At 39.4% G+C, this 18,586-nt stretch overlaps 1 protein-coding gene and 1 long non-coding RNA gene across 2 annotated transcripts in view; one reads left to right on the top strand and one right to left on the bottom strand.

Moving 5' to 3' along the window:
* Atp6v0d2 (ATPase H+ transporting V0 subunit d2) overlaps window positions 1-11,451 on the top strand; it is a 39,581-nt gene extending 28,130 nt beyond the window's left edge. Inside the window, exons 4-8 of the mRNA XM_005066809.4 lie at window positions 1,644-1,723; window positions 3,072-3,149; window positions 7,589-7,765; window positions 9,529-9,603; window positions 11,122-11,451. Of these exons, the coding sequence (XP_005066866.1) occupies window positions 1,644-1,723; window positions 3,072-3,149; window positions 7,589-7,765; window positions 9,529-9,603; window positions 11,122-11,283 (572 nt within the window). The 3' untranslated portion in view covers window positions 11,284-11,451. The remainder of the gene's footprint in view (window positions 1-1,643; window positions 1,724-3,071; window positions 3,150-7,588; window positions 7,766-9,528; window positions 9,604-11,121) is intronic.
* On the bottom strand, window positions 9,736-18,236 carry LOC121138741. The gene is made up of 3 exons (XR_005875601.1): window positions 18,170-18,236; window positions 15,595-15,806; window positions 9,736-9,929 (listed from the first exon to the last, which is right to left on the bottom strand). It is a non-coding gene; the product is annotated as an uncharacterized LOC121138741 (long non-coding RNA).
* Window positions 18,237-18,586: the final 350 nt, after the last annotated feature.

Genomic DNA, 18,586 nt, shown 5'->3' with positions numbered 1-18,586 from the left:
AAGCGTAAGGATTAAGGTTGAGTCACAGAAACTTTGAAAAGAAGCTCAACCCCAGCACCGGAGAGGCAGAGATCCGCAGAACTTTCTGGACCACTAGCCTAGCCTACTTGATAAGACCCAGGCCACAAGATAGATGGTTCTTAAGGAATGGTACCTAAGAGGTGTCCTCTGGCTTCTACTTATGCGTACACACATGTATGGGCACCCATGTACAAAAGCATATGTACACAAATATATACATACACACATGCATAAAAATCATCTAACCTTGCTTTTTCATCTATCAGATGAAGACAAGTGAGGCAATCTGATCTCAGTCATTTATTAGCCATTCAAATTTGGGAAGGGGCTGGGGTTCATATACCAACGACCAAATCCTTATGCTTTCTACCAAGTTATAGCAATTAAATGATGAACGTGTGCATTCTCAAACTTTGGCTTCCCTTTCTATGTTCCTGTTTCCTTCATATTAAACTCTTATCTAATTCAGGTCATATCTAGGGGGCATTTTGTTTTAAGAAGTTTGGAAATGTCATTGCTATAAGCTACTTGGAAGCCTCAATCGAATCTAGATCAAATCTAAATCAATTATAAAATGACAGTTTCATTGTAACTTAGGACTGAAAACAATGTCATTGTTCAAAATATTAATGGGAAATTTTTCAAACATTATTACTGTCAGGAATTCCAGATGGTAGCAATTCATTGTTGATCATAGGGAAAATAGCTTTAATTTAAAATGGGGCCAGTTGCTGAAGAGATGTGTCAGTGGTTAAGAGAACTGGCTGCTATTCTGGAGGACCTAGATTCAATTCCTAGAACCAATATGGTGGTTCAAACTATCTGTAACTCCAGTTTGAGGGGTCATAACAACCTCTTCTGTTCTCTGCAAGCATTGGGCATACTCATGGTGCAGACATACATCTGGTAAAATAATCATACATATAAAAATATAAAAAGCAAAATAAAGTAATTTGGGAAGCAGGGTTAAACACAGGGTATTTTGCATGCTAAGAACATGCTCTGCTCATGAGCCCAAACGCTGAGACAAAATAATTACCCTTCAAACAGATATTTTAAAAAGGCAAGGGCACACAGGGTCACCTTTATGAACCTGTGGCTTAGATATTACAGCCAGATAGAAACAAGGTGACTCTGGAATGAGTGAGCTGGAATCTGAAGTCAAGCTCTGCAAGGTCCCAGTACAATGAACTGGGCAATTTAGTGTACCCCAATTTCCATACTTCATATCGTATTATAATAGTTTTTAATGAATTTAAACATTAATAAAACAATGTGTCTGGTATAAATTAGGTTGCAGATAGTAAATACTGCTATAAGGTTGTGATAGCATATAAGGAAGGAATTGCAAAAAGCAAGCCTTACATGACTGTTTCCAAGGTTGTGAAAATTAAATAAGCTAAAGTGTATTCGTTGTTTGGTACAGCAAGCAGTGTCTAGGATTCACACACAGAAGATGCTTAATGAATCACAAGTTCTATCTTCCTAATCAATGTTTGCCTTACCCAGTATGGATTGCTACTCCACAGAGTTTTCATTAGCAGTGAGCACTGGGTAGTAGTGCTATGCTTAATTCCTATAGTTTGTAGTCTGGCTTGTGATTCATATACTTTTGCTTTCAGCTCCATTCTTCCAAGACTGTATGTCTGAAAATACTCTCGATGAACTGAATATTGAATTACTGCGCAATAAACTATACAAGGTAATTGTTTTCCCATATGTATTTTCTTGATTGCATAATATAACGTAGCGGAGTTCCTTTTTATTTAATTTTTTAAATTTTACATACCAACCCCAGTTCCACCTCCCTCCCCTACTCAAATCCCCACCTCCCCCATCCCATTCCCATTCACTCCTCAGAGGGGATAAGGCCTCCCTTGTGGAGTCAACATTAACAAAGTTACTTTTCCCATTGGCCAGCTTCTGCAGTAGTTAAGTGATGCATATTTGGAGTATAGTTCGATTGTTTGAGCTCATTTTAATTATATGCATGCATGTCACTTTCTCCTATCCTTTGCTCTATGTACAGTGCCTTAAATGCAAAAAGTGATGGTTAGACGATGGTAAATAGGCAGATAAATTGTGGGTAAACTGTATCATAGGTAATCACCATAGACAGTAGGCATTCCGTTGTATAGTGTCCATCTCTGCTGCAGATTCTGTTATAGAACTTTGAATCTTACAATTAATCTGTCCATGCAATTTTGAACCTGTGCCATCATTACCAACTGGTAAACACTATGTCGTATGTGCCACTGCAAGGTCATCAGATTGTCTGGATCGTGTGGCCACCATTAGAGTAAGAGTATATATTATAAGGCAAGAAAAATTTTCTAGCGGACACTCTCACAAAGTAAACTACTATATGCCACTGTGGTTCATAAACAGTGTATTAAGATCAAATTTATAGTCCTCTCGAGGTATTTTATTATAGGCATTTTGTTTTATAAGGAGTCACTTGTAAGGAGGCATTCCTGAGACATAACTAACAGAATATACTGTTCTAAGCAGTTCATGGGCCTTAACTCACTCAATCTAGAAGCAAAACTGTGATTTGTGCAATTCTTACTCCTCATATAAGCCTGAAAGATGCAGAGACATGAGGCTTCCGTAGCAGAAATAACTTAGTATTGAGTTAAAGTATTAGAGCTGGAATAAAAACCCAGGCAGTCTAACCTTACAACTTATGCTATGCTTCTCCAATATATTCACATAGTCAAAGCCAATGTGTCTTGTGAGATTTAATATCAGAGTTACTAAATCATTTGCAGAGCTCAGCAAAGGACTTGGCACTCTTGTTAGAATAGCTGGAATTAGCTTCGTAAATTCTTGTTAGGTAATTAGACACTGTGATAAGTGCAATTTTGTTCTTTTATGGAGCTCTTTTTAGTCTGGGTCTCAGGTATATTAAATCTCCATTAAATTTACTATGGCATATCCTCCCAATTCAGTTTCCATTAGAGCATTTCATAAGCTATGAAAAGATGACCTAAAAGTTTCTAGAAGGAAAATTACTCATTGCATTGTTTGTAATCTTCTTTCTTTCTAAGTCTTACCTTGAGGCATTCTATAAATTCTGCAAGGATCATGGTGATGTCACGGCAGAAATCATGTGCCCCATTCTTGAGGTAAGAAGGACCCTTGGGTTCTGTCTTTGCTAAATGAGCTTACATACTTGTCCTTGTTTTGACCGTGCTGTATTTCTTCATCTCAGAAGTTATCTGAAAATTCAATAAGCAGTATCATTTGATGCCTTAAGGAAAGTCTTTTCTTGGAAGCCAGCTCTGTAGCTTAGTGGTTGAACTCTTGCCTAACACATATGTGACCTTGGTCCTACCTCCGGCAACACAAAAATCAACCACACAAAATAACTATAAATGTGTGGTTATGATTCATGTTGGTATATATGTAGGAAGTAAGTTACAATTCATTAAATATTTTGTATACTACTAGCAACTGATAGGCTATAATTATTCTTATAATACCCACTCAAATTCTCTCCAAGGAGGGACCATTGAAAGGCAGGAATCCCCTGTAGGTTGGAACACATTTCATTATAGCTCTATTCATAGTGACATCATCCTCATAGAAACCTGAAACAAAGACCACCTAAGCAGTCCTCCACCATTTCAGCTTTCACCAGAAAGAATAGAGTTCAAAATGCACAATGAACAGGAGTTTGATTTTGTGCAGGACACCACATCAGTGACTTCTCTGGAGTTAACATTAACACCCTTTTAAATTTGCTATATATCACAATAGATCCCACACATGCTCAGAGGTCCTCTTGACAGAAGATTGAACCATAGATCCATGGGATATTGGAGTGGACATTGAGAGAAGCTGGGATTCAACCCAGGGCACAGACTGGACTGCACCTAATGTTTAACACCCATCTCTCAGTGGCTTTCTAAGCCTCTTAAAAAATAAAAGAAATGCTGTGTCAGATTGTGCTTAGGGGTGATCAAGGCACAATATATTTAAACATTTTATTTTATTCTTTTATTTTTATTTATATATTTATTTTTTGAGACAAGATTTCTCTGTGTAACAGCCCTAACTATCCTGGAGCTAGCTCTGTAGACCAGGCTGGCCTCAAACTCACAGAGATCCACCTGCTGGGATTAAAGGCATGTGCCACCACTGTCTGGCTTATTTAAACATCTTAAATTAGAGTGGTGTTCACTATGAGGCTACACATCATACCAAGAGCCCTCAGACCAAATGAATAAAGAGGACTAAAGTAGAAAAAGAATTCAAAAGAAAACATATCCAAGCAGGCCAGAAACAGAAGCATTTGTCATGATAAAGAGGGCTTTTGATGGGAACAACCCATCCCTCTCAGTGCAGGTAGTGCTTCAGCATGCAGAGGTAGGGGATGGAACATGAGCTTACAAGCTAAGGAATAAACTATAAGGAATAAACTTTGTTATTATAAAGGCAAGGCATAGGAAATGAATGGGTTATTTGGATAATCCATTATAGGCAGTCAGAGTCACCTCTCCTTAACCTGGCATGTGAAATGCTTCCTGGTTTCTCCCCATCTACCTCTCTACCCAATTTTCCAGTGGCTTCCCTAGATGTTTAACTTGTAACCATCCTCCAAATGCCGTGTGCTCCCTCCAGCAGCAGCCTCCTCTGGCATGGCCTCTGATGTCTGTCATGTTGCCTACCCTGTCATAGTTCCTTCCTTAAACTTCTAGCATCTTACAACTAGAAAGAACACCTGGGACAACTACCTGCCTGTTGCTTACCCTACCCTAACTCTCGTTTCAAGGATTCGCATTGCCATGAACAATTGCATTTGCAGTTCTTCTCATCCCTGGAAGTTCTAAAGGGATTTACAGGCCTGGTTATATGCAGGAGCCAGAATGTAACCATCTTTGCTTCCAAATAAGGCTACCCTGCTTCTGACCCACCCATAATTTCCATAAAAGCAATCAAAAGGACCAGTGGGACCGCTCACTCTCCTGATGATAAGAAACACCTGTTCTAACAAAAGCACTCCAGTAAAGCTGTTGCAAGCCTGGCTTTGTTATTAGCTGGTAAGTGTGGAAAGTAATGAAAGACAGCTCAGAGTCATTCCGTTCAGCTATTTTGAGCTGGTGAAATGCCATGAAATCTTTTCAAAAGGCAGTGTGGTTCAGTAGGTTTCACTTTGGACTGTGGCTTGAGACTCTGCATTTTTAGTCAACTTTCACTGATGTCAAAGCTACTGAGCCACGACTTCAAGTAGCATCACAGTAGAAAATATTGTAGAGAATCAGAAGTGATGAAATCAGACAGGTTTATCTGTTAGATTCAGTAGATAGTTAGAATAATCCTATGTGACAGGCATTGACTCCAAAAATGAACAACGAATAAAAACAACAGGGCTCTTCCAAGAGTTAAGAGTAAGGAATGGAAAAGTACAGTGGCAGACTTTAGAATGACATGGTAAGCATGAAGTACTTCAAGGACCTGGGGAGGAGTTCCTGAGCCCAACAATATCCAGATAAGAAGAAGAGGGGCCCTTGGGGGGAGTGGAAAGAGGCCTAGGAGGAATAAGAACCAGTAGAGAGGGAGGAGTACAATGAAATGCTGTCCTCTGGACATGACATGATTGTTACACATATGAACTCACAGCAGCTGTGGTTACCTAGACAAGACCTGCATGAGATCATCTCAGTTTAAAATCTCAGGGTTGGGTAGAGAAGAGTACATGAGCACAACCCCTAGCTGAGGATCTATTGGTGGTAGATGTGGCTGCTGGAGAAGAGAGAGTTACTTTTCTATAAGAGTGTGGTATGGCCACTGATAGGTTCCCCATTGCCCCAGTGGATGACTCCACACCCATTCATACATGGAAAGCACAAATTGGACCCAGTGGATTAAAAAGTATATATATTTCAGGAAATATATATATTTATATTTCTGGATTAAAAAGAATAGAGGAAGATGGAATAATTAATGTGGATATAAGGAAAACTAAGAGAAAGCAGAAACATGGAGAACAAAGGAATAGGAAAGAAATCTCAAGAAAGACAATGTGATTATAGGAAACAAGATTGATGGAATAGAAGTTCATCAGCCTATGATATTCAACACAGGTCATCAGTACACTGACCTACTTAAGGATAATAAAGAATCAAGCCTTCCAAGAAAGATAAATCACCCAAAGCCACGTGATTCTTAGCTACAGAATCAGAGATGGTGGATTGTAGTGATATATCATGTATGGTTTATTAAAGCTTGCCCAAGGGTACAGAAAGCAAAGTTAGACACAAGCCATACAGCCAGGCGATAGTGGCACACACCTTTAATTCCAGGACTCTAGAGACAAACAGATGGATCTCCATTAGTCCAAAGCCATGCAGAGCTACATGAAATTCATCCAGTCCTAAAGAGAAACAGCTCACACAAATTCGATCTCAGCACTTGGGATCACAGGATCTAAATCGCAGGACGTAAGAGGTATAAAAGGAAAAGGCAGGAGTCTGGGATTGCAGTCTGAGGCTTGGTGGAGACAGGATTGCAATCTGAGGTTTGGTGGAAAGATTTAGTCTTTAGCCACCTTGAGGAGGGGGCCGCCCTTTCAGTCTGAGGTAAAGGTAAGAGCTAGTGGCTGACTGTTTTGCTTCTCTGACCATCAGCTTGACCCCCAATATCTATCTCTGGGTTTTTATTAATTTGTGTTATAGTGGATCATTAAAAATCCAAAGCTATGAAAATAAAGAAGATCTATAGTATAAAGTTTAATTCTATAAAACAAGTAGGGCTAGGGACATGACTTTAGAGCTAGTATGACATGCATGAGGCCCTAGATTGGATGAAATGCTGTGAAGTGGGTGCCTTTGATGGGCCCCACCAAGGTATGCCACTAAGAACACACCATATGCAACAGGGTTAGTAAAAGAGGTTTATTGGGAGAGGAGGGATAAGGATAGTAAAAGATCAAAAAGCTGTCTCAGAGTGGGGACATGAGAGAGGCAGGCAGACAGACATAGAACAAGCAAGAGAACAAAAATAGAGAACTGACTGATGGACACTTTTTAAGTGTGTGGGTTGCATGGCTGGGGCAGTCTGGCTGCCACCACAGGAACTAACATTGGATCCTCAGCCACAAACAATAATAATAACACCAGCAATAGTGACATGAGCAATTAGAAGGGATTAGTAATATGTAACATTGCACATTTTTGTTGTCCAAACACCCTGCAGACATTTTTACTTGCATTGCCTTATTCCCTCCATGGCTGCATTTTAGTGGCATTGTTATCACTTTTATGGAAAACACATTTCTTACCCTGGTGGCCTACATGAGAGCAACATGTGACTAGCCCGTTGCAGGAAGCCTGGGAAGTAAAGCTTGGTGGGATTCCGAGAGTCATAGGCCATCACAGGGCTGTGCAATCTTCCCCCAGCAAACAAATTACTCCCTTTCAAGGGAACACTAAAGGGACATTAGTAACACACGCCTACACTGTAATTAGACATGGAAAGTAGATCACTTCAGGGATGTAATTCTGCATGTAGCATTTGGTGTAAGAGATTATTAGCTTGCTGCTTTCCTGTCTTTCTCTTTCAGTTTGAGGCCGACAGACGTGCTTTAATCATCACCCTGAACTCATTTGGCACTGAACTGAGCAAAGAAGACAGGGAGACCCTCTTCCCCACCTGCGGCAAGCTCTATCCTGAGGGGCTGCACTTGTTAGCTCAAGCTGAAGACTTTGAGCAGATGAAGAGAGTAGCAGATAATTATGGAGTAAGTGGTTTCCCCAGCACCCTGAGTGCTTTGCATTATTTCAGCCTGGGCCCTTTAGAAGCTCACACATCCATTTAGACACCTCATCCCAAGTGATAGCCAGATGGCAGCAAGCAGTGCCTCTTGCTGTAATTATGCCTCCTAGAGAAACACTTTAAGTTTCCAGTCCAAGCTGGTGTCTTTTAAGAGTCCTGCCAAGAAAGCCCTTGTTTAAATCTCCCAGGAGTGTTATCTGAGCACGTCTTGAAGTACCTTATAAAGCAACTTCCCCCAAGAGGCTGGGGCATGAAAGTTCCTGGACATGAAAGTTCATGTCAAAGTTCCTAAACAGCCTGACCCCAGTGTTCCTTTCAAGCACCCACTGGGGAAACAGAGTCATGACAGAACATCTATAGGGACCACAGGAGAATATGGGATATGTGTGGGTTTCCCAACCCCTTTGCTGAGTGGCAGGAACTGGGAGAGGAACAGAACCGCTTACTTGCTTTTCCTCCTCCTGCCTTCAGCATTCTGAGATGGGCTGAAGTTCCTCACACGTGGCTAGTCTTCTCACCCAGATCCACTTCCTCAGATTTGTGGGTAGTCACGTGTATATCCTGCCACTTACTTCCTCTGTTTAAGAGTAACCCTGATGTCTCCTTGTGGGTTTCCGAATCCTTCCAGTAAAAATGTCAGCAAACAGTATCCATAAACAGTCTTAGCATTTCATCTATAAGTGTGGGTAAGTCTTTAGTATAATGTTAAAATTTGAGTTTCTCTATATTTTACTAGTCTCCATCTTGAGAAATTAGCCTGTACACCTGTAACTCACATTTCTGTTTTGTTTTTAACAGATGTAGTTATTTGATGAAATTTTCTGAGCTCCAAAAAGAGTTTGGGGCCAGCATATTTGAAGCTAATATGTGGGCTGAAATATAATTCTACACATTAAGTTCTGATATCTTCCAGGACATACCACTCTAGACTTCTAAGTGATGACTGTCTTTGATATGTAGGGAATGATACCTGCAATATGAGAGTGACAACCAATATTACAAGTTCATGGTATTAACCTGAGAGGCTGGCATTCTAGAATCTTGAGAGTAGTTAAGAAGGTGGGCTGGCAAATCAATGCCTAATCTGCCTAACCTGATAATATACTTTGTTTTGTTTTGTTTTTCTTTCTCTAAGGGAATGAAAAGTCAGATTCTACAATGGCTGAGTGCTAACCATTTCTTTCTGTCAACTTGTACCACTCTACCTGCAACCTACAATGGGAGTTGATGATGTGTTTTTCAAACACGCATAGGCCAAAGCACTTAGAAAAGAAGTTTGAGCTTCTCCCCAGTTTCCACTCTTTCTGCACTTGCAATTCCATGAGGTGTATAAGTTGTCATCTCAAGGAACTCACAAACCTCTACTTGTCAAACTGCATGAGTTCACTAAGTTCAATGTTTTATGTGTGAAAATGGCAAAGCACATTGAGGAAAAATGTATTTTGTCCCTGTGCTTATAGCCCATTCAGCCCACAAGTGAGAAAGTGAGAATTTCATTCATCTTTTTTGGTTGATTGGATTTGGGGGGACGATGGGAGGTGTTAGGAAGTGAAGGGCCTGATCAAAGGCATTCAGCCCTTCTGTACAAAACTCCTTTACAGCACACACACACACACACACACACACGCACACACACACCAGTATCTATATTGCTAAGAAAATGTATTTAAATGCACTTGTAAGAAATGAGATAACCTTTACATTTATGCTCTTTCCTTTGTTTTTAAGGTTTACAAGCCTTTGTTTGAAGCTGTAGGTGGCAGTGGGGGAAAGACATTGGAAGATGTTTTCTATGAGCGAGAGGTATGGCAGAAGTGGAAATATTATAGTTTATATGCTTTTATTGTTGTTATCACGGGTTTTAAATGTTTTCTCACTTGGAGTCTCTTTTTTATATTTCATTGGGAAAACAGATGCTTTTCAGTAAACATTGTATTTTATCATTCCCTGAGAGGGTCAGATTCTTGAAGCTCATATATAATTTCACATGAATTTTCCTGTGCTGAGTGTGTTTAGTGAAAGCTTTAGAAGCGGCTTTTCCATAGTTAACTACAAAAGAAAAGCAAGAATGTCCTCACAGATACCAGCTCTTCTCAATTCGGTTCCTCTCACTCCTTAATCCTTGTCACCTGCAGGAAGGGTTTATATGTAGTTAAAATGCAAGCACAATTATGCCAATGTGAGAATTATTCATATAGAAACCCATAGTCTAGATTATTCCCTTTCCCTAAAATGGCAGATTACTTAGTCAATTGGAGTCAGGTCCTTAGCTACTGCACTATTTAATGAAGAAAATTTTTATTTTTGTCCAAATTGAGTTTGTTTCCACATATCTAGAGACTTTTTCTAGTATATTCACTTGATGGAAACCATTGGTCCACCCATGCCTACCTGACTGACTTAATATAGAACCAGACTTCAGGGTTGGGATGCCACTTTATGCAGCTTGGAAACTTGGCTGTACCCAGACATTGGGTATTTTCCAACAGCCCACTTTCGTAGAAAGAAACAAGGCAAATAACCCAACATATTAGGGATCTTGAAAACTACACAGGCTACACCAACATCACAAAGGGGCAGTCAAGGAAGCTGCGTTTCCCTGGAAAAATGAGCAGCGTCTACTGTACACATCGGGGCAGCCTGCCCTTGGCACTGTGTTGCTTAGGGTTTGCAGAACAGCAGGATGGACTGTGTACCTCTTCAGCTTTCTTTCCTTCCTAATATCAAAGTGGAGCAAAATGAAAAAAAATGTCCAATTTGCAATTTAATTCTAGTTTTGAGAAACTTAATTTTCTTTTGCTTACTTAATTTTGTAGAACAAAGCAATTCAACTGAATGGACTGTAGCTACAGAGCACCTAAAAAAAGCTCACAGTGTCAGTCTGAATTCCAGAACACTGTCACACTGCCCTGAGAGAAAGAGAGCCTTAAATATCTCTTCAATTTTTTTGAAACTGCGGCCAGGAAGGAATACTTTACAGGAATTAGGCTAGACCACCAACTGAAAGCAAGATAAATAATACTACAAAGTTAAACATGCATTTACCTGAACATACCTTTCTGCTAGCAGTACTAGGATGTGAAGCCCATCTTGTGAGTCCATAAATTTACTTTTTAAGTTGACACCTTCCATATCTGTCCATGTGACACTTCCTTAAAATGTGTAAGTTACCTCTACTCCCACTACTGATTTAATTTACATATTACTTAAGAATAAATAAGCACCATAAAAGAAGAAAATATTTCTAGCTTGTTTATTACTTCATAACTGTAGCATATTCTAGACAAGCTGATGATCCATGTCATCTTTTCCCTTCTTTAGGTGCAAATGAATGTGCTGGCATTCAACAGGCAATTCCACTATGGTGTGTTTTATGCATATGTAAAGTTGAAGGAGCAAGAGATGAGAAATATTGTGTGGATAGCAGAATGCATCTCCCAGAGACATCGAACTAAAATCAACAGTTACATTCCAATTGTATAGGCCAGTAATGAGGCCTCGGATGCAGAAAATTACACAGTTGAAAGGAAGTTATTAAAGAAGGAAAAGGCATTGTGTCTTACATTATCTAGATTACACAAAAGTAAGTCATATCTCCTTTCCAGGAATCGCATGTCCCCTGGAAGCCCAATAAACTAAACTTGAAACAAAGCAGTCCATTCTTATTTCCAGCAAACCTTTTTCATTTTTTCAAGTTTATGTATCAATACTCACTGGCCTTGCATATTCATTTTAATTTATCCTGTAGCATTTTTTTACTCTCATTTAGTTATGTTAAAAACCATGCCTAAACAAGTATTTCACTCTTCCTTTACCATTCGTTTGCCCAAGCTCAAACACTGAGTATCTGCTCTATGTTTTAGCTGTATGTTCCTTCCATGCATTCACAAAAAAAAACACACAGCACATTTGGGGGTAATGTTGTCTTCTTTTAACCTCAAAACACTTGGATTGGTAAGCCTGAGAAAGGACAGATTCCCAGGATGTTAGTGTTGCTAAATGTGTGATAAATTGAATTCTCACAAATACATATATATATATATATATATGTATATATATGTGTACATATGAGAGATGGATGGGTGGAAAGAGAGAGAGACAGAGATACAGAAACTATATAGATGTTTATACCTGTGGTTCTGTCACACTTTTTTCAAGAAGAAAATTCCACTAATTATACTTTGTTTCTTCAGAAGAAAAAAGTCAGATTTAGTATGGCTGCTTCACAAAGCCTAGAACTAGTGGGAAGGGATACTCAGAAAAAAGAAAATACAAAAATACCTTCCCAATCTTTTCTTTAAGTAGAAAGAGGGTTCTTAAATGTAATCTGTATTTGCTGTGCTTCAAGAATTAGACATGCCAGTCAACAAGATTATTCAGTAGGTAAGGGAGCTTCCTGTCAGTCCTAACTACCTGAGTTCAATCTCTGGGAGCTCACTTGGTAGAAGAAAGGAACTTAGTACTACAAAATTAGTACTACAATATTGCCTTTAACCTTTAGATATGAAACACACACACACACACACATGAAACAATTGTAAAAATAAAACTGAAAGAAACACACAGAGATAATTTGAACATCATTTTTATGAGCATATTTAACAAGTATATAAACACATTATTCAGAGTAGCATGCATAAACTAAGGAGCACAATATTTTGTTGTGGAATATTCCTTTACACTTTGCGAAGATGTATCAGTGATTGATTTAATAAAAAGTTAAATGGCCAATAGCTAGGCAGGAGATATACCAGGAACTTTTAGACAGAGAGCACTCTGGGAAGAAGAAAGGCAGAGGTATCTGTGGGACACAGAGAGCATGACATCAGAAGGAGAGGCAAAAACCATGTGGCAACAGTTAGACGAATACAAATGGGTTACCTTAAGTTATAAGGGCTAGTGGGACAAGCTGAGCTTTCATAATTAATAATAGGTCTTCATATCACCTTTTTGTGAGTTGGCAACACAAAGAACAGCTTGGCTACACATTTTTTCTATAGAAAAATGATGTATACGTATAAGGAAAAATAATGATTTGTTGAACTAAGAATAAAGCTAAGTACCTGCTTCCTGAATGCAGATGCAATATACCCAGATGCTTCATGCACATGCCATCACACCTTCTCAACCATGGTGGACTGTACTCTCAGACTGTGAGTCAAAATAAACCCTTCCCTCTCTAAGTCATTTCATTGGGTATTTTGTGACAGCCAACACAACAAAGCAACTATTACAGAAAATTGATACTGAAGTTGCTATGATACACTTGATCATGCAATTCATGGGTGAGAAATAGATTTGGGAAATTATGAATTAGAACATCCCTGGAATCTTCTAAGCAGTGCTTAATGATTCATTCTGATAAGAGTTTGAAAAGGCAGAATGCTAAGAGAAATCCAGACTGTAGAGTCCCATCTCATGAGATTTCTGAAGCACTCTAGTGACTACTCAACTAGAAGTCATTCATGTGATGTTGTTCAAAGAATTGGCTGTATTCTGCCTGTGTCGTGAAAAGCTGACCAAAGCTGAATTCAAAGAAAATCGACTGTTTGCTTGGTAGAAGAAATTTCAGTACAGTATGTCAGACCACATCATGGTTACTACTCATCTCATCGCTTTTATCAAGGTCTATCTATAGTAAGAGGAAGCTAAAAGAACAGAAAGACATGAATACATGTCTTAGGGGGGAAAGGAGTACAAACAAATTTGAAATTACAGGCAAGGTAGGTGTAGACAACACTGTGATATTTACTAAAAAGATTAGCACCATTAAAGAGGGCCCTCTTGTTCTACACTGTGACAATTAACAAGGTGCCCCAAGGGCAGATCCAATTGGTCAAAGGATCCCATCTGTGAAAATCAAAGTTAATTTGAAAAGAGTATATTTGAGCTGAGAATACTAGGAGAACTGAAGGGACTCTATACTCAAAATCATTCCTGGGGAACTATTTGGGTTTTCTTGTTTTTTATGTGCAGCCTCAAAGGTACAGAGAGATGCTGCTGCGACAATGGACCAAAGGTTGAGAGGCAGAAATCAGTTTGCATGTATGTAATATATAAGCGTGATGGACCCAGGGAACATAGCACCAAGGATCTAGAAAGCTTTTGAGGCCAAGCAGTACTTGACAGGACTATATTCCCCACGAGGAGGTCTTGAGAGACAACTGTATGAAAGGAAGGCAAAGGGCAAGTTCTGATGGAGGCCCTAGGATGTTGTAGATGCCAGGATTATGGGATATCTGCTGAATCAAGTTATAGACAGAATGGAACCAGTGAGGGGGGATCAATCATAGATGTTTTAGGCTTCAGAATGGGAGAGGCAAGAATTCCAAAGGCCACTGGAACCCAAATAATTCTATCATGAACCCCAAATGCTGGATATGGGGAAACAGTGGTTGGCATTTTCCCTTCTTGGATTCAGTTTTTCTTTTATAACTTCCTGTCCTTCATTTTTTGAAATGGAGGCATTTATTCTAGGTCATTAGATATTGGACATATATAACTTGATTATTTTATTTTACTTTATAGGAGCTTATAGTTAGTAGATTGTATTGAGTCGTAAGAAGAGACTGAACCATAGCAAGCAAGAAGACTAGAATTTATTTCCTATTCTCTGTGAGGAGTTCCGGTTTGCTGGGTAGGCTTTTTATTTCTATCTTTGTGTTTGTTTTGAGACAGTCTTGATATGGAGCCAAGACTTGCCCTTGATCTTTCTGCCTTTGGATCCTAGTATTCAGATTACAAACATATGCCACTACACCTGGATACTTCTATTTTTTGTAACTGTCACCTTCACCATTCTTTTCCCTATCCTGCTTCTAGTACTTCCTTAACCATTCAGTTTCCATCTCTGTCATCTGCTGTACCTCATCTTGGAGTAATATAGTCTAGTGAGTTCCACTCCCCAGATTCCTTCCAATCAGCAGCCAGTCTATCTGCTGATTCATACCTTGTGCAGACTACTAACATCTTGTCCCTGAAGACTACTCACACCTTGTCACTCCTCACTCCTGTTAGCATTACCATCATGACTTCACAGGATCTCCTTCCAACTGTCTGTGGTCAGGAACCTGTTAGGACTGGAGTGAGGTTTAGCAGTTGAACATGTCAAGACGTTTACTGAACGTCTAAAAAGAAATCATCGTTTAATATGTTCTGGTGCTTCAGAATGCACAACAATGAATGAGACAATAGAGGTGGCCTGAATCTAGGTAAACTTAATTTAAGGATTGTGTTTTCAGCAATGAAGGTATTTAGTTAACCAGTCTGAAGCAACCAGTCCAATGTGCCCCATCTTGCTGGCTGCCCGCATAGTGGTAGTATAGCATAACATGGAGAATAAGAGAAACCTTCAGACATTGCTGACTGCATGTTGATCAGCTCTGAAGGCTTCCTTAATATTAGCAATCAGGATTATCACTTTGAAATGCTGTAAGTAATGTTTTAGATCCACAGAAAAGAAAGATATGGGATGCATTGGATTGTAGATCAGCTGATTTATCTGTTTGGCCTTGTTACTTTCAACCAGAATTCTCTCTGTTGTGAAAACCATAGTATCATTCATTTTTAATCATCTTTTTCTCTATTTGGAAGTACAAAAGCACATGTGCTCTCGCATGCACACACACACACACTGCTAGGAAGTATTTATGACCTTATAAGAGGACTTCATTCTAAGTGATTCATCCTTTATGCTTTACAACTGTTGAGTCCAGGAGTTCTGATGTCATTTTTGAATGACAACATAGTCTTAAAACATGTCATATATACACAAGAAGAAAATGAAAAACTTACAATAAGGGCCAAATCTTCTTTCCTAGATCGTTTCTTCTTCACATCTTCATTTTTCAACTTGAGTTCTCATCAGTTATTTCCCAGCTGCTTTTCCGCCCTTGTCACCTTGTGATTTGCTTTCCAGTTTCTACCACTGCCTGGAGGCTTGACTACTGACTGAAGTCCAGCCCACTAGAGAGTGGCTCAGCAAGGATGATGTCTGTATGCTTATACTAGGAAAAGTCAATTGGAACTATTTTTAGAGAAGGAAGATAAACAATAAGAAGATCAATGTAAGACCACTGTGGGTATCAGTATTTTAAAAAGGAGATACTCCTTGGACAATTGCGAGTCTACCAGATTCACAAGTGACATTTAAAACCTGTGCCCACTGACCCCATGGAAAGTATAGAAGGAGCTCTTCAATAATAGTTGACTTCAGACCCTGCAAGACTAGTTGTACTAGTGTTTAGTTACAAACCGTGGCATGCATGTGACTTCCTTATAAACAATAACATGCACATGGATTTCTTACAAACAGCATAGTCCATGTCTTCTTATCAGCAACAATAACACAGCATATGGCTTACGAACAATAACTTGACTGTTTCAGAGCCACTAATACTAATCTTGCTCTTCAGAAGTGAAAGTCATCATTAACATGTATTTTGTCAATCCCGGGAATTGATATTATATGCTAAACATATGCTCTACCACTATATACCAACCCAATTTTCCTTACCTTTGGGGCAATAATTTCCTATTTTCAATAATTTACACATTTCTATTTTGTAAAGGGCAATTGTGGTCCCTGTGCCCACAGTTAGCACTAGGGAAACCAGGAATGCTAAACATTCAGACTTGTCTCAATGGAAGGGATGTGTATACCATATTTCCACCTAGAAAGCTGAGAATGGATGGAGTTAATAGGTATTCTGTGCTACATGTAAGGCCAGGCCATACCAGAATCTTGAGACTATTATATTTATCTCAGACTCTTCCTTCCTCCCTAGCATTTATCTTGAGCATTGCTTCTCAGTCAATATAACCCAAGCTTAGGGGACATGCCACATGTACTTCACAGCTTTGTGACCTCTATTTATAAGCCATCTGTATACTGAGACCACACCAGGCCCTACGCCCTTAAGCTATAGAATCAATCTTTATTGAAGAGCTCACAAATCTTTGCAAAAGAGTTCCAATGTAGTCACACCTTAAGCTTTGTTGAGCACATGGGGTTGGGATCTTTGTCACCAGGGAGCTCCAAAATTGTGCTATACAACATGTCTAAAATAGGCAGCCTGGCCTCAGACTCTAGAAGTTAGAACCAACAAAGGCTAAGTAAGTTATGTTGAACTGGGTTCCCTTCTTGCCTCATGTGGGTCATGGTGTTTACAGGGACCACCCCCACCCCCAAAACATACATACACACTATTTTCTTTTGTAGGTTTTCTAAAATTAAAGCTTACAATTATCCAAACTGAACTTGGCTATTAATGCCGAGATGCATGACTCACTGTATCACATGCCGTCTGCTTTACATTTGGGGTTGTTCCACTCTAGACTTTAAAACAATTTTGTTTTTCAAGAGAGGTTACTCACGTCCTTTGGGTTATCTCTGTAATCTCATCATGAATTTCTAAAACTTGAGATAGTTTAGGAGGCTAGTCCCCGTCCAGTAGGTCACTGGGACAAAAGACATTTTAAAGAGAGAAAGGAAACAGAGCTGAGGGTTTGGAGAGTTTAGTTTTGTTTCATTTTGGTTTTGTGTCTGCTTGCTTTGTTTTGTCTTGCGACTGCCCTGAAGAATAGCTAGCTAGCTTTGTGCATGCTAGGCAAGCACTACATCACTGACCTGTATCCACAGCTAAGACTTCAGTGATATTCATGATTAGATTCTAATTCATTAGCATAGTTCACAATATTTGAAGAGACCTGGAAGGTTAAGGACCAGTAATCTCACTCCAGCACTCCAGATCCTCTGATTTACTCTAATGGTGTGATATCTGTAGTGCATGCTGAATAAATCACTCAGAGCCTCAGAAACCTGTTAGGGGAAGGGGGAAAAAAGGGTGGAAACAGGCAAAATCATGCACATCAAGTATGTGCTTTAAGCAATTAACACTGCAGCTTATGTCCTAGGTTGGGTGTAACTTATGAGTTCTTAGCCTTATATTAGCAATGAACATTTTAACACCAGTCACTAGAATGAATTTAATAATTTGGATTCACATGCAGTTTAGGAATATGATAACCAATGAAGCATAGTCTCTTACAATAATGAATATCTTCTGACCTATTTATGGACTCTAGGGTGGAAAACTCAATTGCAGAGGCTGAGGAAGGGAGAAAAACCTCATTTTAGGGAGAAATGGGAAGGATTTTAATTTTTAGAATAATTGGCCTGCGAGCTAGCTCAACATGTGAAGGCTTGAGTGCAATCCCTCAGCCCCACATGGTGGTAGAGAGAGTGGGCTCCACAGGTTGTCCTTCGATTTCCCATCTGCACTGTGGCGTTTGTATCCCCACCAATCCATGAGTAAATAAAATGCAAGTATCCATATACTTTTCTTACCCAAGGGTAAGATGCTCTTACCTACTGAGCAGAACAAGCAGGCTGCAAGGAGAAGGCCCCTGCACAGGTAGAAAAGTACTCCTCACCTGGCCAACAAAGAGAAGCACGTCAGTCATGAGGAGGGCACAGGGGCTGAGGTCACAACTATTTTGAGCTCCAGCTAAATTGAAAATATGATCCAAAGTACCTATAAGTTGCTTCTTTAAATTGTTGTATACAATGGTCCTGGTTTTTGCAAGTGTAATAGATGAAATTTTTGTGAATCGGTTTACATAAATGCTGATAAGAGATATTTCCTGAAGCCTATCTTTAGAACTGAGTAATCAAGTGGGGGAAATTACTTTACTCAATCCGTCTGCTTCCAGAGGGCAGTGCAGCCTCTGTGTTGAGGAAGTGGCCGCTGCTGTTCTTGGTGAGGCTACTTTCAGGAAGGACTGT

Source organism: Mesocricetus auratus, unplaced genomic scaffold, assembly GCF_017639785.1.
Source record: "Mesocricetus auratus isolate SY011 unplaced genomic scaffold, BCM_Maur_2.0 Super-Scaffold_6730, whole genome shotgun sequence".
Lineage (NCBI taxonomy): Eukaryota > Metazoa > Chordata > Mammalia > Rodentia > Cricetidae > Mesocricetus > Mesocricetus auratus.
Note: the sequence above shows the minus strand (reverse complement) of the source record. Positions and strands in the feature narration are given on the sequence as shown.